At 35.3% G+C, this 25,233-nt stretch overlaps 1 protein-coding gene across 4 annotated transcripts in view; it reads left to right on the top strand.

The window, feature by feature from the left end:
• Window positions 1-25,233, top strand: part of TMEM232 (transmembrane protein 232) — a 210,323-nt gene that overhangs the window by 69,129 nt on the left and 115,961 nt on the right. For all 4 annotated transcript variants that reach the window (XM_045500592.1, XM_045500600.1, XM_045500584.1 and 1 more), the window contains 2 exons: window positions 910-1,162; window positions 24,075-24,253. In XM_045500592.1, the coding sequence (XP_045356548.1) occupies window positions 910-1,162; window positions 24,075-24,253 (432 nt within the window). The remainder of the gene's footprint in view (window positions 1-909; window positions 1,163-24,074; window positions 24,254-25,233) is intronic.

Raw genomic sequence — 25,233 nt, 5'->3', positions numbered from 1 at the left:
GAGGCGAGAGAGTGGGGAGAGAAAAATAATCTCAAGTAGACTCCACGCTCAGTGCAGAGCCCAATACTGGGTTTGATCTCATGACTGTGAGATCATGACCTGCGCCGAAATCAAGAGTCAGACACTCAACTGACTGAGCCACCCAGGCTTCCTTACATGAGAGGAACTTTAAATTGTATTAACAAACTTGAGAACATACAGTCATACATGGTTTAGTTTCCTTTTTTAGAAAATTTAAAGTATATTACAAAAAACACTTTTTATTGTAATTACATATTGTTAAAACTTACATTTTAGTCTGCATGAGATAACTTAACAATTTCTTCATAGTTGAACAGTGAGTTTGTTTCTAATTATTCACAGTTAATTGCAAACAATATTGAACTGGTAAATCTCATGAATAAAATCTTTATCTGTGTTTATGACTATTTCTTCAGAATAGATTCGTAAATTACTGAGTGATAGACTATGAACTTTCTTTTAATAATCTCAGAAAAGATGTTCAGATTCCTCTCCAGAAGATATAACTGTCTTGCTTTCCTATGAAAAATGTATAAGGTGCCACACATAAGAACTGAGCTTTATATAAAAAAATACTCTTTTATAATATGATATGGAAAATGCTATCTCAGGGGATTAATTTACATTCTGTTGATTACCAAGGAAATTGAAAAGTTGTTCTTTATAAACTTTTTAGATATTTGTAGTTTTTATTCCTTAAAGTAGATTTTATGCAATCTACCCACAGAAAACCTGTTTTTCAATTGAGTACATTTTAGAAATATTAGTTGGTGATGGTCTTTAACAGCTCTATAAAATTTGAAGATATTTCTTACCATGAGTACAGTATGTAGTTTTAATTATGACAGAGCATATCTTGATTATCTAATAACTGTTTTCTCATTTTAGGAAGAAAGCTGCAAGGTAGATGATGTTTCCTGGGCCTGGAATGTCATCTACATATACACAACAATTCTTGCAGAAATTTGCTTGTATGCAGCCACTTCTAATTTGCGAAAAACTGCTTTTATTGGTTTCTGTGTCTGTACAAGATCACAAAAAGACATTTTACTCATGGATAAATCAGAAGAACCACCTAAATTGAAGGAAGCAAGCTTTTTAGGTCTTTTGGACTATTTCTCTTCAAAAATGTCAGATAATTGTAAGTAAATTATTTCTCAACTTGTTGAGAAGCACTTCTTAAATGTCTCTATCTGCATATAGCAATAAGTATTTTACATTTTATTTTATTTTATATTTTTACAATATAGTGTTTTATTAGTTTCAGGTATATAATATAATGATTCAACAATTCCATACATCACCCAGTGCTTATCACAAGTGTGCCCCTTAATCTCCATCACCTATTTAATTCACCCTCACGACAATCTCCCTTCTGGTAACCATCAGTTTGATCTCTATACTGAGAGTCTGTTTTGTGGGTTTTTTTTCTCTCTCTCCCTTTTTCCTTTGCTCGTTTTTTTGTTTTTTTGTTTTTTTTGTTTGTTTCTTAAATTCCACATGAGTAAAATCATATGCTATTTGTCTTCCTCTGACTTATTTCACTTAGCGTTATACACTCTAGCTCCATCCATGTCATTGCAAATGGTAACATTTCATTCTTTTTTATGACAGAATAGGAATAGTATGTATATATACCACATATTCTTTATCCATTCATCTATTGATGGACATTTGGCTGCTTCCATAATTTGGCTATTGCAAATAATGCTGCTATAAACATAGCATGTAACCCTTTGAATTAGTGTTTTTATATTTTTTGGGTAAATACTCAGTATTGCAATTATTGGATTGTATGGTAGTTCTGTTTTTAACTTTTTTTTTTTTAACGTTTATTCATTTTTGAGAGACAGAGAGAGACAGAGGTTGAGTGGGAGAGGGGCAGGGAGAGAGGCAGACACAGAATCCGAAGCAGGCTCCAGGCTCCATGCTGTCAGCACAGAGTCCTGATGTGGGGCTCGAACCCACAAACCACAAGGTCATGACCTGAGCTGAAGTCAGACGCTTAACTGATTGAGCCACCCAGGCACCCAAAATTTTCTTCATCTTTGTCAGAACCAGAGAATGTACACTCTCTGGAAATAAACATTCGATCTCCTCCTCGTGTTCATACAGGATTTTTGGCTTTCCTGTATCAGTCATTACCATATGTTCCTTCGCTTTACATGATGGTACAAATGCCTAGTCAACTATTTTTACCATCAAATGATAGGTTTTAAAAACTGTGTTGATGTGATTCATTATACCTTGATTCTTACAGCATCACTGATTGATTTTTCCACATGAGGAAAATGATTTTGTCTGGGTTGTCCTGTATCATTGATAATGATCACCAGTTTTGTAAGACCACAGAAGAAGAAGCTCCAAAAGTAGTATAATCCGTGCAGGCATTGTCAAATGATTACTGGGGAAAATAGGTTTGTCTTTTTTGGAAAGTGACTTAAAGAACCTGGAGCTGTTGCTGTATTTAATTGAAAAAGATTTTTTCCCATACTTTTATCCTTCAAGTAAGTAAATTTTTTGTTTAGAGTGAGAGAACTGGTCAGAAGTCACACAGATTGGTATTTTAATTCTATAATTTGTATCTTGGAATCCTACATCAAATTATTTAATTTTTCTGAATGATTACTCGATAATTATGATAAGACTACTATTCATATCATAACGCTTTTTATAAGAAAAAATATAGAAACATATAAATGCGTGGCATAGTACATTGTGCATAGGAAAGGTTCAATAAAGGTTAATAGTTGTTATGGTTGTTAATGTAGTTGTTAATATTATAGTGAGAAAACATCAGTGAGGAGGGATTTTTTTTCCTAACACTTAGTACTATGTACACTTTATATCCTGGGGATGCTGTTTTATTTATATATAAAGAGATAAATGACAGTGAAAAATATTTTAAATGGTATATATAATATATAAATAGTCTTTTTACTAATAAGTCAAATCGTGTTATCAAGGCTTTAATAGGAAAAAAACCCTCAAATCATAGTTTTATAAAGGCAATGTTATAGGACACTAAAATAATAATTTCCTTGAAGATAATTTCCTGGTGATCTCATCTGATATGGGAGCAGAACTTAAAGAATCTAGAAGAATGACTATTTAGCATGTTCCATTTTCATTCTGTGATTTTGTGTCACACAAGCTTTTCATAGAATCAGACATATAATAAGTCTAGAGTGAGGTCTCTGGCCAGTGATTGAAGCGCTGCCTTCTAGTTGATTGAATAGAAATTTCTATGTATGCTTATAAATACCAATTATACATTTAACATTTGCTACTGTGGACTTAACTGTGTCCCCCAAAATTCGTATCTTGAAACCATAGCCCACAATGTGACTGTATGCGGAGATGAAATAACGATGGTGGGGCCTGATATGTTTGAATTTGTGTCCTTGTAAGAAAAGACACCAGAGAGCTCACTCTCTCTACTATGTGAGGACACAGTAAGAAAGCAGCCGTCTAAAACCCAGGAAAAGAGCCCTCACCATAAACAGAATCAGCTGGCACCTTGATCTTGGAAATCCTAGCCAAGGATTTGGCTAGAAAAGAAATAAATTTCCCATCTTTAAGACTCTCAGTCCACGGTTTTTTGTTATGGCAGTTCAGTTATGCCTCCCAATGGGTGTTGTGCTGTAGGCAGATCTGAATATGCTCAGGTGCCTGACTAATCCTTATCTGAAACACAAATTTTTGCAACAGAGACTCCATTTTATTTATTTGCTTGTTTGCTTATAAGTTTTTAATTCCACTTAGTTAACATAGTGTTATGATTGTTTTGGGTGTACAATATAGTGGCAGCATAGTCTCTAGATGAGACAGTTTTGAGCTGGAAAAACATGAGGGAAGGTGATAAAAATTAATTTATTTAAATGCACAGAATTTTTGCTTGATCCCTGTTGAAATTCCAATTTTGGGAATCATTTTGCCTTGATGGGTCATAAAGGATGATAATAGTTAATTAATATTTATTGAGCTCTTACTATATGTCAGGTATTATTCTAGGCTAATTCATTAATCATTACGAGACTCTACCTAGATATTCATATAATCCTCAATTTACAGATGAGAAAACTGAAACATGAAGAGTTTATTTGTCCAAGGAAATATATTTAGGAAACAGTACATCTGGGACTTAACCTAGGCAGTCTGGCTTCAGAGTCCATACTGACTACCTCACTATGCTGAACTAAGTAGGTTAGTTGACCTGCTGAATGAAAAATTTTAAAAATCATCCATTTGCATGTTGAAGAATGTGAAGAAGACGGCTGTGAGAAATTCTGACAGCCATTATCCTACAGCACTGTTTGTAAAAGCATTTTCATAGACTTTGTGTCATGTGTGGTCTTTATTTCTAATCTGAATTCTTAGGACTTGTTCTAAAATTTTGAATCAAAAAATTCTAAAACTGGAGTGTAGGAATCTGTATTATTAAGCCTACAGAAAACCTAACCTATAAATTTAGCTGTTAAGCAAGCTGCTAAAATGCTGTCCTAATCATAGAGGAAAATATCTCTCTTACTTGTTATTGCAGACCTTTATGCATCCAATTGGAGACTATTTATGTCAGGTGATTTATATATAATTTTACAAAGAGGGAAACATAGCTTTGTGTTGTACTCTATATTTTAAACACCATCTTCTGTGCTCCTACTTTGGTTTTCAGAGTGTTAAAATGATAGTTTTTTTTTTTTTTAATTCATGTTAGTTATATGATAAAATGAGAAGCTTTTAACAAGCCTTGATTATCTGGAATATGTGTTGTGAAATTAACACCTGAAAATGGTGTATTCTGTGAGAAACCTTCAGACACCGATTTAGTGTGTCTTGTCTAAGAAACATACAATGAATGAAAGAATCAAATATATCATAGAAAAGTAAAATTCTTTTTTTTTTAAACATTTTTTTTAAACGTTTATTTATTTTTGAGACAGAGAGAGACAGAGCATGAACGGGGGAGGGTCAGAGAGAGGGAGACACAGAATCCGAAACAGGCTCCAGGCTCTGAGCTTTCAGCACAGAGCCCGACGCGGGGCTCGAACTCACGGACCGCGAGATCATGACCTGAGCGAAGTCGGCCGCTCAACCGACTGAGCCACCCAGGAGCCCCGAAAAGTAAAATTCTTGTTGGTCATGTAGTCTCACTCAATGTACAAATCTCTGCTAGACCATTTGCGAATAGTCCACAGGCATATTTTGCCTAAAAGTCAACAGGAGGCACTGGGTGGCTCAGTCAGATAAGCATCCAACTCTTGGTTTCAGCTCGAGTTATGATCTCATGGTTCATGGGTTTGAGCCCCACATGGGGCTGTGTGCTGGCAGTGCAGGGCCTCCTTTGAATTCTGTCTCTCTCTTCCCTTCCCTGCTCGTACTTTCTCTCTCTCTTTCAAAATAAATAAATAGACATTTAAAAAGAAAAGAAAAAAAAGTCAACAGTGATCTGGAACTCCCTGTCTACCAAAGCAGGTCATTCCACTTTTAAACACTGTAAACAATTCATCCTTATATTAAAATGAAATCTATTTTTCTAACTTTGGTTTAGGTTTTGCCTCCTGCAGGCAATAAGAAAAAAAAAGTCTATTGCATTTCCCACATGCAAGCCCTTCAAATATTTGAAGATAATTGCATTGGTTCTCTTTATCCACCTCTTCACTTTGCCAACATCTCCCATCTCTGCTTACTGCCAAGCTCCTGTGCAAACTTTTCGTAATACATGAAAAACGTATTTCCAATATGGCTTATAATTAGCCTCTTAAGTTTGCTAGGAGGTCATAATGTTGTTAACTTAGAATTTGTAATAATTTATTCCAGTGTTATAATATGATGTGAGACCCAAGTATTTTTTCATTCAATTTTGTCTATGAATGAAAGAAAGTAAATATGACATTCTTCTTTTCATCCTTCTGTTGAGAATTATTTTCTTAATCTGGTTATGCAATGATAGTGGTGAATGAAATATAGGTCTCAGTTGTAAAATAACTTTTTATGCTATATTTTGATTCATTTTAACTTGGTTTTGAAAAAACATTAGCACAGAGCAATAATTCCTTTTTAAAAAGCAAATGTAAGTGAATTGGAATCTTAGAAACAATTGAAACTCTTAATGGTACTATATTAAATCTTCAGCATAACTTTTACCTTGGTGAAGGTTATTCAGAAAAGTATACAGTAACAAGGTTGTATTTATTATATATGGAAAATATTTAACTCCTTTAAAAATCTACATTCATGTTAGTGATAGAATTCAGGCAATCTTCTTAATTCACAACTTTTTGTGTTGACAAATCTAAAATTACCACCGAGTATTTTATATATATATGGAAGTTAACCAAATGTATCTATTTGTCTTTTTCTTTTTTAAAAGTAATTTTATTGTGGAAAGAGCACTTTACATGAGATCTACCCTCTTAAAAATTTAAATGTACAGTTCATTATTGTTGACTCTGGGTACATTGCTGTACAATAGATTTCTAGAACTTATCTTGTTTTTTTTAAAAAAAATTTTTAAATGTTTATTTATTTTTGAGAGACAGACAGAACATGAGCGGGGGAGGGGCAGAGAGAGAGGGAGACACAGAATCCGAAGCAGGCTCCAGGCTCTGAGCTGTCAGCACGGTGCCCTACACAGGGCTTGAACCCACAAACCGCAAGATCACGATCTGAGCCGAAGCCAGACACTTAGCTGACTGAGCCACCCAGGCGCCCCTAGAACTTACCTTGTTTGATTGAAACTTTATGCCTCTTGGTTGGTAACTCCAATTTTTCCTTTCCCTCACTTTCTGGAAACCATACTCTTTGATTATAGTCTTCGATTTTATGAATATGACCATTATAGATACCTTATGTAAATGAAACCATGCAGTATTTGCCTTTCTGTGAGTGTCCTCTTTCACTCAGCATGATGTTCTCAAGATTCATCCATGCTGTTGCATATGATGGAATTTCCTTCATTTTTAAGGCTTAACAGTATTCCATTGTGAGTGTATACCACATTTTCTTCATCCACTGGCTTTATATTAGTTATGAAATTATAAAAATGAAGAATTATAAAACAGCTATTTAAAAAACTAATATGGAACCACAAAAGGCCTCGAATAGCCAAGTAATTTTGAAGAAGAAGACCAAAGCAGGAGGCATCACAATCCCAGACTTTAGCCTCTACTACAAAGCTGTAATCATCAAGACAGCATGGTATTGGCACAAAAACAGACACATAGACCAATGGAATAGAATAGAAACCCCAGAACTAGACCCACAAACATATGGCCAACTAATCTTTGACAAAGCAGGAAAGAACATCCAATGGGAAAAAGACAGTCTCTTTAACAAATGGTGCTGGGAGAACTGGACAGCAACATGCAGAAGGTTGAAACTAGACCACTTTCTCACACCATTCACAAAAATAAACTCAAAATGGATAAAAGATCTGAATGTGAGACAGGAAACCATCAAAACCCTAGAGGAGAAAGCAGGAAAAGACCTCTCTGACCTCAGCCATAGCAATTTCTTACTTGACACATCCCCAAAGGCAAGGGAATTAAAAGCAAAAATGAACTACTGGGACCTTATGAAGATAAAAAGCTTCTGCACACCAAAGGAAACAACCAACAAAACTAAAAGGCAACCCACGGAATGGGAAAAGATATTTGCAAATGACATATCAGACAAAGGGCTAGTATCCAAAATCTATAAAGAGCTCACCAAACTCCACACCCGAAAAACAAATAACCCAGTGAAGAAATGGGCAGAAAACATGAATAGACACTTCTCTAAAGAAGACATCTGGATGGCCAACAGGCATATGAAAAGATGCTCAACGTCGCTCCTCATCAGGGAAATACAAATCAAAACCACACTCAGATATCACCTCACGCCAGTCAGAGTCACCAAAATGAACAAATCAGGAGACTATAGATGCTGGAGAGGATGTGGAGAAACGGGAACCCTCTTGCACTGTTGGTGGGAATGCAAACTAGTGCAGCCACTCTGGAAAACAGTGTGGAGGTTCCTCAGAAAATTAAAAATAGACCTACCCTATGACCCAGCAATAGCGCTGCTAGGAATTTACCCAAGGGATACAGGAGTACTGATGCATAGGGGCACTTGTACCCCAATGTTTATAGCAGCACTCTCAACAATAGCCAAATTATGGAAAGAGCCTAAATGTCCGTCAACTGATGAATGGATAAAGAAATTGTGGTTTATATACACAATGGAGTACTACGTGGCAATGAGAAAGAATGAAATATGGCCCTTTGTAGCAACGTGGATCGAACTGGAGAGTGTGAGGCTAAGTGAAATAAGCCATACAGAGAAAGACAGATACCGTATGTTTTCACTCTTTTGTGGATCCTGAGAAACTTAACAGGAACCTATGGGGGAGGGGAAGGAAAAAAAAAAAGAGGTTAGAGTGGGAGAGAGCCAAAGCATAAGAGACTGTTAAAAACTGAGAACAAACTGAGGGTTGATGGGGGGTGGGAGGGAGGGGTGGGTGGGTGATGGGTATTGAGGAGGGCACCTTTTGGGATGAGCACTGGGTGTTGTATGGAAACCAATTTGACAATAAATTTCATATATTGAAAAAAAAAACTTTTGCCGTAATCATTTTTTACTTACTCCAGGATAAATTATATTATTTTTAGTGCTCTAGGTAGGATATGTTTGGAGATTTATATTTGATCTATTCTCACATATGCTATCTCTAAGTTTAGTCTATATTTTTTAGAAAACACAGTTGTATTTTTAAAATGAAGGAAGAATTCAGAAATCATCAATCTGAAGATCTACATGCCCTGCTTTCTTTTGGATGTATTTGTAGGTCTATAACTTATCCTGCTGGGTATATCATTCTTTATTTCTTTCTGTCATCCTTTTAAACAAACTATAGTTTTCAAAAGAGGTATCACTGACCTCACTATTCCTGAAAAGCCCTATGCATCCAAAACAATCTCATACCTTGTTAATATAGGTGACAGGTGCTACTTAATGCACCAAATATCAGTCACTGAAAATTAGTTAACCCCTACTCGGATAAAATTACCACTTCCGTCAGGCTTGTGAGATTAAAAAAAATAGAATTATTCAGTTGATATCATGATACTGACAACATGAAATGTACCTGTTTGTTCTTTATTTGCAGGAAAGTATAGAGAATATTATAAATGGCTTAAAGAGCAAATAGATAATCCAGTCCAATTGAATAAGGATATTAGATATTTATTCTCTCTGCCTCTCATGTTTCTATATGCTATCTGTTGTGGAACATATAAGATAAATATATGGAACAGAAAGGCTAATTTACTAACTTTTGCAAGCTTCAACACTAAATCTTTAATCTTCCCTAATACCTAGACTCCTTGCTTATATGTTACCTCATGTTTTTCTGAACTTTCTTTTGTACCTTTCCAGTGGACTTGGCCAAATTATAGCTTGTATTTTTAATAATTGTTTTACCTCTCTTTGTTTGTTAGCAGTAGACTTGGCTACATGTAGTAAAAAATACATTAGATTAAACAAAATGAAAATTTATTTTTCTCCCACATAAAATAAATCCAGAAATAGGCAGTCTAAAGTTGGTTTTGGGATTAAGAGGTTCTCAGGGAGGCAGGTTCATTTTCTTTGCTATTCTGAGGGTTTAGAAGGGAATAATAATATCCATTTTCTACTAAGTCTTCTTAATAGAAAGTACACATAGCATTGCCACTGTAAACTCAATGGCTTAAATGTAATCATATGGCCACACCTAAGGAGAGTTTTTGTTTTTTAAGTATCAATAAGCCAAGCTAGGGTAGTGATTCATATTACTAAGGAAGAAGGGGAGAATGAATATTGTGAAGAAACTTACAATCTGTGTAAAGCTTCTTTTACCAAATTTTGTTCTCTCTTAGGTCAGAGAACATATTTTAGCCTTTCATGCCTCATTGTATATTAACTAAGGCATTGACTCAGAGTAGCCTCTCAATAAACAAGTATTGAATATTGAATGGATGAAGAAAAGGACATGGATACTGTATTGAGATCTAATTATGAGATGACATTTTCAATTCAAAATGGTTATTAAACACCATCTTTACCCATTGTATGTGTATAAATGTTTCATTTTTTCTCATTCTTTTTTTTTCCAAAATATTTAGCACAAATTCTTTTCAATCCACAAGAAAGGAGTTGTTTTTGTTTACTCATTATAATGTGAATGTGTATTCGGTGCATCATTCTATACTAATGACTCATGCAACATCAAAACAATTTAAAAGCAACTTTGGATAAACATGGGTATCATGTGGTTATGGAGAGTAGGATTTCAATCTGTAGTTTGAAGCGGCAATTTTGCTTACTTCTGAATTTGGAGAAGGGAAGAACTGGGGATGAGGCAAGTAAAGATGGTGAGTGCTAAATAAGCATGAATAGTTAATGAAGGTATTATGGAAACCAGCCTATCAGAAATGGATCCTTGGTCCTGGAATCTAAAGTGTAATATACACAGTAATAAAGGCATTGATTTCAGGATGAATTTGTATTTCTCTTTAAACACTGGACGTTTCTGGTAGCATTTGACAAAACTTTCATGTGAGGAAAATTAATTTGGACATCAGAATATTTAGACTTGCAAAGTAAACACATCCTATCTACTCTTATCTTGAACATTTGGAATTTTAGTTCACTGAAGGTAGGGCTTATTGTGATGATTATGGATTCCTACCTCAAAAATGTCATTAACTTATCTGTAGAAAAATCTCCTTTAATTTCCCCATGAGCACAGGTTTATTTACAGAGAAACTAATGACATTTAATTTTCAGGATATTTTACCACATAGGTCCCTTTTATTTTTTATTTTTTAAAAATGTTATTTAGTTAACATACAGTGCAATATTGGTTTCAGGAGTAGAATTCAGTGATTCATCACTTACGTGTAACACCTAGTACTCATTACAAGTGCCCTCCTTAATACCCATAGGAAGGACACTTGGAATATCTTTTCATAGAAAAATGTCTTTTTTTTAAACTTGCAAAAATAAGAATTTTTAAAAATGTTCATGTATTTATTTTGAGGGATAGAGAAAGAATATGCATGAGTAGGGGAAGACCAGATGGAAGGGGAGAGAGACAATCCCAGGTAGATTGCACATTGTTAAAGCAGAGCCCAACATGGGGCTCGATCCCACAACTCTGGGATCATGATCTGAGTCAACATCAAGAGTTGGACGCTTAACGAACTGAGCCACCCAGGTGCCCCAAGAATTTTTTATAGTTTTTGTAAAAGAGGGCTTCAAAATTATTTATGCTCTTATAAAAATCTAAATCTGCCTCACTCACAGGTTGGAGTACCTTAAATACTAACAACTCATAACCATCCTGCATATTAATATTAACATTGCTCTTTACATCCAGTAAGCATTCTATCAAGTTTATGTGTATTGAATTAAACTTAATATCTTCCAGCCTGTTAGGTAACTGAGAAAGACCATTCAATGTGTTGAGGATAATTATAGTTAGCAAAAACAATTTTAAGTAGAGTTGAAGAGTAATTTAATAAAGTTATTTTTAAAATTATTTTTGAATCATAATGAATATCTCTTTCCCTCTCAAATGTTCTAGAGTGGTTGCTGGTCCCAAACCTTGTCATTAAAATATGGTTTATTCTGGGTATCCTTACAACCAGTTATCAGGGAAAAGTAATAAAATGTTTATTAATACAGAAGAATATTTACTTTTTAGACAATTTTACTTTCAATTATAAGGTGGAAGAGCTCTTGACCTGTTGCCACAGGTCAGTGTTATCTTTATATACCTGCATGAACATACTCACTCAAAATATATCTAGCATTAGGTGCACGATTAGAATGTACTGGGCAAATTAAACTCACAATACTATATTTAGGAATAATTTGGAGAATAACTTCTAGAATTCAAAATGTGTTCTCTCCCAATTCCTAAACTTGGTGAAGAGAATATTCAAAACATACCATTCTGTGTTATGAATGCATGTACATGTACAAATCCTAAGTGAAATACCAATAGACCAATTTCAGCAGTGTGTTAAAAGAACAGCATACCATATTTATTCTGTTCATTCTAGGAATCCAAGGAGAGACCAATATTAGGACATTTAAATATCTTATAACTAAGGAAAAAGGGGTCACTCTTTTTTTGTTTATTTATTTATTTTGAGAGAGAGAGAGAGAGAGAGAGAGCAAGCATGAGTAGGAGAGGTGCAGAGAAAGAGAGGGAGAGAGAATGGGAGAGAGACAATCTGCTGACAGTGCAGAGCCTGACAGGTGACTCAATCTCACCAACCATGAGATCATGACCTGAGCTGAAATCAAGAGTCCGATGCTCAACCAGCTGAGTCATGCAAGCAACCCAGGAAATAAGAGTTGTTCTTCATAGATGCCAAAATGGAATTGATTAAACTAAAAACACATGCCTGATTTTTCAAAAAAGATAAAGCAAACAGGGTAAAAGCAAGAAATATAAGGGTACTTTCTTAAATTGATGTGTATTCATCAGAAACCAAAATTAACATTATCCTTAAGAATAGCTAAAAATAACCCCACTTAAATTAACTCAAAGTCAAAGATTTCTATATTAATTGCTTATATTTTACCACATTCTGATATCCTCGCCAATATAAAACAAAAAGAAAAAAGCAAGTATAATATTGGAAAAGCATTTATGAGTGATCCAATGTCTATTTTGAATAGCCAAAAGTATGAAAATAATATTAGCACTAATTAAATAAAGTGGTTACTTACAAGAAACATTATTGTCAATAACTTTACAACATATCAGTAATAACTAAATAGGAAAAAAAAACCCTCTGATAATAGTGTAAAAACAGCAAAATTGTAAGGAATTCTTATATGAAAGAACAAATCCCATAAAAGAAGACTTGAAATAAATGAATATAAATTTACATATTATAAAGAAATAGACTCTCCCTAAACTAATCTGGAAATTAAATGTAATTCTAAGAGAATAGTCAAAAGAATAGAAGTTGGCAAGTCTATTCTATAGAAAATCTGGAGGATTATAGTCAAGAAAACTTAGAAAAATAGCAGGCATTTTCTTGAACATAAAACAATATAAAATTCTCTGTATTCTATTAGTAAAATAACTAATCTGTCTGGATTCATAGATTTTCATAACAGAATATAAAATATCTATATATTTGTATTTGTATCTGTGACTATGATATTTACCTTTTGCCATATTTTTTGCCATATTTTTTGATATAGAAGATGCATTAGTATATAAGATGTCTTAGTTTTATAAGAACTATTTTTGAAAATATTAATTACTTCTATCATTTGAGCATATTTTAAAGTATCCCTGTACAATTAAACCCACTATTTGTGAATATAATTAGATTACATTAAATACTGCAATCAACAGGAAATCATAAAAACTGGAGATGCAGTCTTATTTTACTAGAAAGTATGAATGAAGTTCATTAAAAGTAAATAGTGTTCCACATTTTAGTTAACACTGAAAACTAACAAGAACACCATTAAATTTTTAAAAAGTGGGTAAATTCCTGAAAAACACACCGCAGTAAAAAGCATGTAGCAAAATGATTTTTAGAAGGAATTTCCAGATCATTCTTTACATGAGTAAGTATCTTACTGAATGTTAGTATACAGGCAAACACAGGTGAGAAAGGGATGACAGAGATTCTAATAGGAAGCTGCCTTTCAATAAATTTCCTTCTGGCTTAGTAGGCTGCAAAAATGAAAATAAGTACTCGTAATTGCTTCCATTTTTATTCTCAAACCCCAGAGGATCATTATCTTTCAAGTTAGGTAAATCATGATTCCAAAATTTGAAAACCCTTCATCCCTGCAGAGATCCAGAAGATTGTCTTCATTGCTGACATTTACTGTTTTAGGATCTGATGGTCATCAGAGTCATGAGACAGCACATTATCCTTAGTACTACAAAGGACATATCTAATTCCATTTTTAAAATGATTCCTTTGCTTTTTTTTGTTTCACTCCACCCTATGACATTTAACACACTTCAACTTGAGTAATTGTTTAGGTCTTTTCCTTTATTTATTATTCTCACCTCAAAATTCGGAACTGGTATCTATCCATATTACTCATCCTTCCTTCAAATACCTTATTGATTGACACATCTAAAAGCAGAAATTTTCTGGTCAGCTTGGTGAGTAGTTAATTCTCTCCTTAACAAATTCTATTATGTGATGCCATTTTCCCTAATAGCCCAAGGCTTGGACAACACTTGTCTCATAATCATTCCTTCCTCACCCATCTGATTTTTACATTAGACTAGGGTAAACAAATCACTTAACAGGAAGGAAGCTATTTATTATCTTGCTTAATGAAGAACACAGAGACTTTTATTGGTTCACAGATGTCATCAAGATTCTGTCTCTTTATGTCTTTCTGTTCTACTTCTCAGGGATGTTGGATTTTTATTCCTATGCTTGTTATCTCATTATTAAAAGAGCTTTCTAGCGCTAGACATCACAGACTCACGTAGCATTGCAAGGCAAGAGGAAAGAGAAGGGATGATACTGGCTTTTTTTCTAAAGAGTCTGTCCACCTTATAAAACAAAAGATTTCCAGGAAGCACTCCAGAAGACTGTCCCTTGTGTGAAACTGTCAGGATAACTGGTTTCATGACTAGCTACAAGGAAGGCTGGAAAAGTAAATGCCTGGTGAAGAGAAGCATTTGTGATGGCTCTGGAGAATTCATTCCCATTATCTGGGTACAAATAGGGTTCTATTTTTAAGAAAGGGGCAAAATTTGGCTGGTAGGTCAGCAACTACCTACAGCGTTTAAAAGTTAGAAAAGATGGAAAGTTTGTGCCATCCGCTCAACATACTAACACAACTTAGTAATGTATATTATGATGCATAAATTTTAATAGTCATGGTGTTAGCAATTTGAATAGTCAAAGTGTTTACTCCTTTGGAGTTTACCATCTTGTTTGATAATATATCCAGTGTCAGAAACACTTTGTATTTGGTTGATATTTATAAAAGTGGAAAATTAGTTTGTCACATTATTAGTCAAATACCAGTAAAACATATTTTATTTTCATATTCACCTGGTGTATTTTTGTGCTATTTTTGTTTTTACCTGAATATATAGTACATATATTCTTAATAAAAGTGATGCTCCATTATGTTGATCCTCTAAAATTTTTGATAACCCCTGTCCTTGTTATCATTTAAAATTGATGAGTTGTCTCTTTTTTGATACTGAATAACTTTAGTTACATTTGTATATTAGTACTTCATGGTGGGGGTGGGAAGGGGTTACACCTGGATATGTTGCTAGGCAACTGGCCCTGAGCCTGGGATCTCAGAGACTGCGGGGAGCTGAGAGAGGAACTGCTACAGGTACTCTATTTTCCTTCCATTTAGTGTAGCCTTTGGCTGAGCTGCTGTCAGCGCCCTTGGGGATGCAGGGGTGAGGGGGTTGGTGTGGGGGGTGGGGGAGGCAGAGGACAATGGCTTCAGTTCATAATGTGTGAGAAGAGCTGAGAACTTTAAGTATGAGGTGAAGGAAGAAGAGTCCCTGTGGTCAAATATTTCCTGGATATGAGCGATATTTTGTGATCTAAGATTACTTTATACCCAACAAACATGGGAAAAGTTAATCATTTTCTTCTCTGTCAATACTGTCTCAGCAATCAAAACTTAATCTGTATGGATTGTAGAAAATAGTTTTTAATTGTAGAGACAAGACCTAATCTTCTTTTTTTTTTTTTTTAATTTTTTTTCAACGTTTATTTATTTTTGGGACAGAGAGAGACAGAGCATGAACGGGGGAGGGGCAGAGAGAGAGGGAGACACAGAATCGGAAACAGGCTCCAGGCTCTGAGCCATCAGCCCAGAGCCTGACGCGGGGCTCGAACTCACGGACTGCGAGATAGTGACCTGGCTGAAGTCGGACGCTTAACCGACTGCGCCACCCAGGCGCCCCCCTAATCTTCTAACTTTATGTGAGGATCTTCATAAAGCACAAATAACTAGGATAAAGGGTTACCATGATTTTTGAAAGTTAAATGTTGCTACTTTTCCCAGGAAGTTTTGCTCCCATCCAACAAATAAATCTTAATCTAGCTCTGTATATGTTTAACTAAAAGATTCCTATTTCCTCATTCTGTTTATTCCCTTTTGGGTTGCTACTATTTCTTTTGGTTGGACAAACTAAAACAACATGCTGGACTTTTCAGCCAAAAAGCCTTTGACTGTGTAAAAGTCTTTACTTACTCAAACAGAGGAGCTGAAAATCTCATGGGAACATTCCTCACATTTTTGAAGCATAAATACGAAGGTATATCCCATTTGAACCAATGGTCTAAAATCCATCTGTGGCTGAACATAGTGAAAAAAAGGCCCAGGAACTAGAAATCATGCGAGATTTTGTAAAAGTATTAATGGTTTAAAGTATGTTACAGTGTGCAGTTTTAGAAACCAATTTTTGTAACAATATGCCTTAGCAGGGAATAAAAAGAATAATATAGTTGTTGGCTTTCTATGCAAATTAATTTAGAAGCAAATGTATATACATTAATGAAAATAGCTCAGTTAGGTACTTGTAACTTCCTTTGTTATACCAGCCAGAATTATATTAAGATCCTCCAGAGTGTTTTTGATTGATTTTTTTCTGTCATTAATCTGGTCCAGAAATGAATATAATACCCTAGAGTCAGTTTGCTTTTTACCCCTCACATCTATCAAAAGTAACCTGATAATATGTACATGGGTACAGATCTCTAATCTAATACATTATTCCTATGTTTGATCCAGGTGTTTCTTACTGTTTTGAGTGAATAGTTCTTTTTAAATACTTGCTAAGTAGTTACTTACAGGAAGAAATAATAGACGCCCCCCAAAAGGGTGAAGGATGAAAAAATTAGGTAACAGGAGGAAGAAAAACAGCACCAAAATGGCTCCATTATAGATGAATATATGTGCACTGAACTAGACACCGAGTGTCTTCTGACACTTCTGAAATTTGGAGTGTCAGAAGTTTGGGATGAGTCTCAGCTCAGCTGTCATGTACTAGATTATGGTAGCTGGCTATACCTTTCAGAATCTTAGTTTCTTCAAGATTATGGATTTTAAAAGAAATTTGCATGTACCATGCTTATAAACGTAAAGTTCTTCTTCTTTTTTTTTTTTTTTTAATTTCTAAAAGAATCTTTATTATTTTCTTCTTTTTCTTTTTTTGTTTGTTGCCCCTTGGATACAAAAACCTGTGAGGATTAACTACTTCCATAGAGATAATCTAAAATCTTGGTGGTATTCTTTAGTTTAATGAAATTGAAAATAAATCCATAAAATAGAAATGTGATGTTTCTTTAATTGATTTATAAGAATCACAGTTCTTGAAAAGCAAATGAACCACTTTCTTCTTTGGTTCCCAGTTAAAACTCCAGAAGATAATTATTTTTTTTTCTTTCTTTTTTTTTTTGAAGATAATTATTTTTAATCAACAATGCAAATTACTTGACAATGCAAAAGATCTTAAAAGTTAAGAAAGGGAAATTCTACTCAGTTCCTTAAATGTCTATAGTCATTTTGGCATCCTATTTGCCATCACGTTTCAGTTAACTGCCCCATGCTAATATAGGAATCAGCTGACTTTTGCTTTTTGTTTTCTATATTACCTACAACAAACACTGAGCAAGTTAGTAATACTTTGGTTCTCTTTATTTTGTTGGGTATTTGTTTAATATGCATAATGATCAAATACGATGATATATTCAAAATAATTTTATCCACATTTAATATGTATGTAGATTTAGATACATAATTATTTCTATGGTGTAACTTTCTGAAAACAAAGAGTACCTTGGAATTCCTATTTATTCTACTAGTCATCCAAAATATACCCCCCATCTCTCTTGTTATCTCCTATGAAGTTCAGGAGTCTTCAACACTACCCTCACTTCTGAAATCACCTATGAGTTTGGGCATCCCCAAGACAACCCTCAGGTTTGCTAATTTGTTAGAAGAACTAACAGAACTCAGCAAAGACATTTTAGTCATGGTTACAGTTTATTACAGTAAAAAAATAAAGATTAAAATTAGCCAAGGAAAAGGTACATAAGGCAGAGTCCAAGATAGTTCCAAGCATTGAGCTACCCATTGTCCTCTCCCAGAGGGGTTGCGCAGAGACCATTCACTTCTCCTAGTAGTGATGTATGACAATTTGCATAGACTATTGTCAACTATGGAAAGTCATCACGCTTTGGTATTCAAAATTTTTACTGGGGCTCATTCACGTGCACATGGCTGACCCTGGTCTCTGGTCCTTCCAGAGGTCAAATTGATACCATGGCCTAAGGCTCCTAGATAAACAAAAACATTCTTATCAGACAGGACATTCTAATGCCTAAGAGTCAGGCAATGGCAAAGGCCAGCCCTCTCTTTGGACATTGTTAATTCTTAACTGTACAACTCCCAAGTCTATGTACTCCTCACTTTTCTTCTAGACTACTGCAAAAAACTAAAAGTCTCCCTGTTTCCTTAATGCTCCCTAGCACCCATTTTCCATCAGGAAGCCCAAAAGATTTTTAAAACATGAAGCAGGTTTATTCATTTCAAATGCTCTGTTAACTTTTCATTACACTAAGAATAAATTCCAAACTCCTTTCCATGGCTTACAAATTGGCCACGATCATTCAGAGGATGCCTCTGCACTCACAGATGCTGCATTTCCTCCCTCTCCTTGGATGGTTAACTTTTTAAAAATGCATTAGATCTTGTCTTGAATATGATGTCTTCATGGTGGTCTTTCTCTCATTGTGTCTATGGTTTTCTTCTCTAGTCACTGTTGAACACATTAACACCTTCTATTATTTTCCTAACACTCATTATCAACTGACACTGTCCTGTTTACTTTTTTAGTATCTGTCTTTCTCTACTAGCATTAAGTGTCCTGAGAGCAGTTACACTGTCTTTTTCTTTGGCACATTAGAACAGCAGTTGGTACATAGCATTGATTCAGTAAATATTTGTTAAATGCCTGGCTTGCTGACTGGTTCTTGTCCATTGGTTTCTTGGCATTGATCTAGTTCTTTTCCTATATATGGCATTTCACAAAGACCATGTTTTACACTACATTTTACATTCAGGTTACCTTTTAGTGATACATTTGATTCTGCCAAATTATATTTCTCAAAATTGTAAAGGCTGTGTTCATTTCTACTCATTCATCTGAGTAGAAATACTCATATTCCACATTCACTGCATTTGTGAAATCTAAATATCTAGACTGGCCATTAAGGGCTTCCCTGGAGTTCAAAACACTAAAATAAAGCATTGCTACAAAGAAAGGATCATAATACTGATTTTCAAACAGCATAGTTTCTTAATAAGTTTTCAAGATTTATTAAGAATTTTGTTTTGGTTCAGCTTTGTTATTTCCTAGAATACTGTCTGCTTAGCTGCAGACAGACACATTTTCTCTTAGTATATTTAAAGGAACATCTTTGATAGCTGCCACAGGGTCACTCAAAGCAGAACAGAAGAGTGCCTTATTCTTCAGCTTGGTCCCTGGATGAGGAGTTTCATAGCAGACATGCTTCTTATCAAATGTCAAGACGTGCATATTGGACTACATTCTACCTTTTATGACAGTTGTAACACATCTCAGCTGTCTTTGTAAGGCTTTTTTTTTTTTCATTAACTGTCAGTGGATTGGAACCGTAATAGATTTTCCCTGCAAATATTATTCATAAGCAATACTTCACTGTAGTTTACTTTTTTTAAGTTTGTTTATTTATTTTGAGAGAGAGAGAGAGAGAGAAGGAGAGAGAGAGAGAACAAGCAGGGAACAAGCAGGGGAGAGGCAGAGAGAAAGAAACAGAGGATCCAAAGTGGACTCTGTGCTGATAGCAGAAAGCCTGATAAAAGGCTCAAACTCACGAACCATGAGATCATGACCTGAGCCAAAGTTAGATGCTTAACTGACTGAGCCACCCAGGCGCCCCATTTCATTGTAGTTTAAATGAATAGGTGAAGAGCTCATTTTAAAAATCAACAACAGTATTTTAAAAGTTTGGTGAGTTTTGAGAATTCAGTTACCAAAATACATTTTATGGGCTCATCACTGGTCTTGTGGATTCTGTCTGTCTATCTATCTATCTATCTATCTATCTTCTACATATCTATATTTTTAGAGAGAAAAATTGCACACAAACAGGGGAGGGGTAGAGGGAGAAGTGGGGAGAGAGAGAATCTTAAGCAGACTCAATACTCAGCATGGAGCCCAATGCTGGCTCAATCTTAAGACTGGGATTGTGGCCTGAGCCAAAATCAAGAGTTGGACACTAAACTGACTATAACCTCTGTAACTGATAATTTAAAATATATGAAGGTAGCTTATATGTACTTATATCAATCATTCTTATTAACGTAAAGAGTTTGGGAGCCTTTAAACAAATATATAAAAAGGTTAAAATTCACAGTAAGTTTTATTTGTCATATTGCTCAAAACTGCATTATTTTTGAGGTTCTCAATTCCAGAATTATTAATTTAAAACTCATAATTGTTTTGTTGCTCATATTGAGTTCCAAACTTATTTTTCTGTTAGATTCACAAATCCATAATTTCACTTTTGCTATTTCACTTAAATTTTAGCTATATTTTTACAACAAGCTATAGGTCTCTGAAAGTTAGATTCCCCTTACACCCTATTATGCCACATTTTCCAAATATTATTTTATCTCCTTTCTCTCCAAACTGGCTCCTCTACAACAATCTCTTTTCTATAAGTGATTTCATTATTGTTTCCAGTTCCTTAACTTAAATATGTACTTTTCCTCTCTACTTCATGTTTTTCTTCTCCGTAGCTAAGAATTCTTATTAGATCTTCTCCATAATGTCTTAAGTTTGTCCTTTACTCTCCAAGCTCCTACTGCTTATCACAATAAAGACCTAGATTGCCTTATAAAGCTCCCACATTGGTTTCCCAATTTATTGCTGGAATAGATGTAACATGCCATGGAACACATATAACATTACTCTTTTGCTCAAACATCTACCACTTAATCTGATCCCATTTATCTTTAGTTATTTTACCTTATCCATTTCTTTTCTTAGATTCCATACCCAACTTGGGGCTCTAACTCATCACCCCAAGGTCAAGAGTTGCCTGCTCCACTAACTAAGCCACCCAAGTGCCCCCAAAATTTCTATTTTTAAAAGTAAACTCTATACCTAACATGGGGCTTGAACACATGACCCCAAGGTCAAGAGTTGCATGCTCCACCCACTGAACCAGCCAGGTACCCCTATCCATTTCTAATATGAGCTCTCTACCTCAGTTCAATTTGAGATCTTCACTATCATCCTCTACCCTCTGTCTTCTTAGAATTACCTCTCGACGAGGAGTCAGTGGGCCTATTGCCAAAGGAATGACTAGGCAGAGTTCCTGCTGGGTCCCTAAGTGGATGGGACCACCTCCAGGACCATGGTTGAGCAGGGTGGAAATGTGATTATGGAACCACTTCTGTATCTCCAGATGTTAGGCCTGTTACCTGGGATGCAAGTAGATTTGGCCCCTGCCACATCCCTGAACACTCTCCTGCCAGGGCCTGTGGGGGGGGTTTCTGGGTCAGAAGAGCTGCTTCTGTACCATGGTAGAGTGAGGCTGGAGCCAGGTCACAGAGCTGCTTCAGGGCCAACAGACAGCAGGCCTGTTACCGGAGGCACCAACAGGCATGGGTTTTCCTGGGTCCTTTGCTGGAGATCCTTTGTGGATCAAAAGGGTGGGAGCCGAGTTCACAGGGTGGGCAAGGATGCTTCCAGGTCCATGGCTGGGACCACATAACTGCCAACAGGTGTTCCACCTGGGCTGGGACTGCCTCCTCAGTCTTGTTTCCACTGGGGTTTCACAACCTCCTACCTGCGTCCCAAGGTCCTGAAAAAGGCACTTTTGTTTATGGATGGCTGCCAAGTTGTTGTTTCTATGAGGGATGAATGCTGGGGATGTCCTATTCTGCCATCTTGCTGGTATCAATTCATACGTGTAATTTCAAATATGGCAGCATACTAATTTTAACTTGTAAAATTTTATGGGGAGAATTACATTTTCAAAAGAATTGGCTGCTTACCTATAGTTGACACTATCTCTTTCAAAGTATCAGTAGAAAGGATGAAAGGTGCCTTAAGTTTGGAAGCTGGACATTTGCCTTCCTCCTCCCACTTGTAAAACGTGTACATACTTTCCATTCTGCGTCCTCTTTCTACCTTTTGGTCTGTTTCCTATGAATGGAATAGAAGGAAGGCAAGCACTTGTCTGAATTGGAGAGCCTATGCTGCATGGCGTAAGATTAGACTCTCCTTTACTTGGCTCTGTCACTCATCATCTGTGTCATGCGAGGGGATTTTCCTTTTTTAAAAAAATGTTTTATTTATTTTTGAGAGAGAGAGTATGAGTGGGAGTGGTGCGGAGAGAGAGAAGGGAACAGAGGATCCAAAGTGGGCTCCGTGCTGACAACACAGAACTCGATGAGGGGTTGAACTTACAAACCATGAGATCATGACTTTTAAGTTGAAGTCAGACGCTCAACCAACTGAGCCACCCAGGTGCCCCTGCTAGGGGGGGTTCTAACCTGAGTTGAAGGTCATATGTTCCTTCTATTATGCTAAGTGTAATACAGTCATCATAGCAGGACTGTAATGAGGCCTAGAATAAGGGCACATAGTAGTAGGAATGCCCAAGTTTTCTAGTTATAACTATAATAATTATTATTGGGGCATCTGGGTGGCTCAGTCAGTTAAGCATCCAACTTTGGCTCAGGTCATGATCTCTTTGTGGGTTTGAGCTCTGTGTTGGGCTCTGTGCTGACAGCTCAGAGCCTGGAGCCTGCTTTGAATTCTGTTTCCCTCTCTGCTCTTCCCCCACTTATGCTCTGCCTCTCTCTCTCAAAAATAAAAAATAAGCATTAAAAAATTAAAAAAAAATTATTATTATGTAGCTTGGATTATAAAAATCTAGATTGAATTAGGAAAAGTTGAGGATTATCATTTTTTCATATTGTGCTTTATCTTTATTCAAGAAGAGAACTGATGAGTTCCAGTGTCACACAGGCTGTCATCAGGATTTAGAGGACAGTACAATACAAAATTCAATTGACTCTAAAGCCCTTCCTGAACCTTCTCTTCCTCCTGTTCTTCTTACCTGCTTCGCATATACTCATACTCTCATGTTCCTCTTTGACTAACTTCAGTTCATATCCCCTTTGAGACCTGCTGTAGTAGTTCATTCTACAAATTTATCCCATCTCTATCTAAATTAGAATTCTCTTTTCCTGAATAGTATTATATAGCACTATACCACTGAGGTAAGAAATAATTAAGATAAAGAGTAAAGAGAAACTTTTTCCTCCTTTCTGTATGGGAGAGGTGTATTTTAAATGTGGACCTTGATAATTCATATAAATTACTAATTGGTGTATAAGTTTTAGAAAGAAGATTGTCTTAGACTTTTAAAAATCTCTTCTGGATTCATTGTTCCCTTTCCTCTGTTTCAGTTGATTTATGTCTCTATTAAAAAAAAAAAAAAACAACTTCCAGCCTATAATTATATTGGCAATTTTTGTCTGCTTTTCACATTATTTTCAAGGCTTTCTTCTTGGTTCAAATGGTGTGTTTCATAGAGCTTGATTTTTCTCCTATTCTCTAATTTGTTATAAAAATTCACTATGGTGGTTCAAATATTCATATTGCCTTGAACAAATTCCTCTTTCCTTGAACTCCAAAGTTTTTTTTTTTTTAAATACATAGTTCCTACTTCACCTGCCCAACTTTTACATTTATGAGGTATGATAATAGTTAGGTGCAGATCTTTTCTTACGACTAGAAATTTTAAAGTAAGCTGTGATCTTTTAAAATTAAAGGAGTAGGAGCTGTGAAGAGTAAAACAAATTACAAAGCTCAGAATTTCAGACTTTACAACACCGTATTAGTAAAACCACAGTTCTTTTTCACAAAATTGTGCATTACTAAGATGAATAAGATTATGTCTTCCCAAAGAATATATCTTTTTCCACAGGTAATCCAGTGATATGGATTGGATACTATGGCTTAGTGTATAACCTGGTGAAAATGTCATGGGAACTTCGGGGAGATGATGAGCAGGATGGATTTAGAAACAAAATATTGCAAACATTACAGAAGACCAAGGATCATGAGAAAGACAGGCGAATCCATAATGCAGTAAATATAGCTCAGGTAAGATAAAACCCAGGGCAATAAATTGGTACCTCCATTATCAAGAAGTGTTTGTCCTTTCTCTCTAAGGAAAAGAGAATGTCCATATTCAGTGAGTGTCAGTGACTCACAGCTGGGAAAACCATTTTTAAAATTGAATACTGATCTAGGTTTAGTTAAAGATAAGAGTGTTGGTACTCTTCTGACTAAGAAGCTTGAAGAGAGGAGGTGATTTGGGGGAAGGAATAACTTCTGCCTCAGGTTTGTGACTGTGAGAATTTTAAGTATACTGACCATGCATTCCAGTTTGCCCAGGTTAGCCTGGTCTAGGCCTAATTTTCTAGCTTTCTAATAAGAAAGTAATGAATTAATTCACTCTCAAAAGTGTCTCAATTTGGATAAGTTATTTTTAGTTATCTTATTTGTAAGTTTTTCTTTCTAGCGTTAGATAATATAAATTGCAAATCTGGATTCACTAACACTAGTCTTTTTCTTTAAAGTTAAAAATGTATTTTACAAGTTCTTGGTTTTTCTAGTTCTGTTTGAATGACTACATAATTTTTTTTCTTCACTTTCAAAGAAAATCATTATGAAATTAGCTATCCATTCTTCATGAAATGCAAATGTGATTTTCCAGTGATGCTTTATCCATATGGTATCCTATGATATTTTTAATCTCCTACCAGTTTTTTTCTTTTCTATGTCTTATTTTGAGCTAGGTTAATTTGTTTGTTATCCTAAAGTACACTTTTTTTTTTTTTTACCCTTTCATTGAAAGTTTCTGTTTCTTTCTAGTGTTTACAGATGCAATTATCCTAACACCCTTAATATCCTGTTTTCTAATAATAATTAGGGATGTGAATTAATGTTAACAAGTAAGAAGAACAAATAATGAATTCACTCTGCCTAATCAATTGTCAAAGCATATGGGTGGGCCATCATTGCAACACAGAGTATCTACCCTCTAGATTCTTAGTAGAAAACAAAACCTTAAACTCCTT

The sequence above is a fragment of the Leopardus geoffroyi genome, chromosome A1 (assembly GCF_018350155.1).
Source record: "Leopardus geoffroyi isolate Oge1 chromosome A1, O.geoffroyi_Oge1_pat1.0, whole genome shotgun sequence".
In the NCBI taxonomy this organism is placed as follows: Eukaryota; Metazoa; Chordata; class Mammalia; order Carnivora; family Felidae; genus Leopardus; species Leopardus geoffroyi.
The sequence above is the reverse complement of the archived record's forward strand: the minus strand, read 5'-3'. Positions and strand labels throughout refer to the sequence as shown.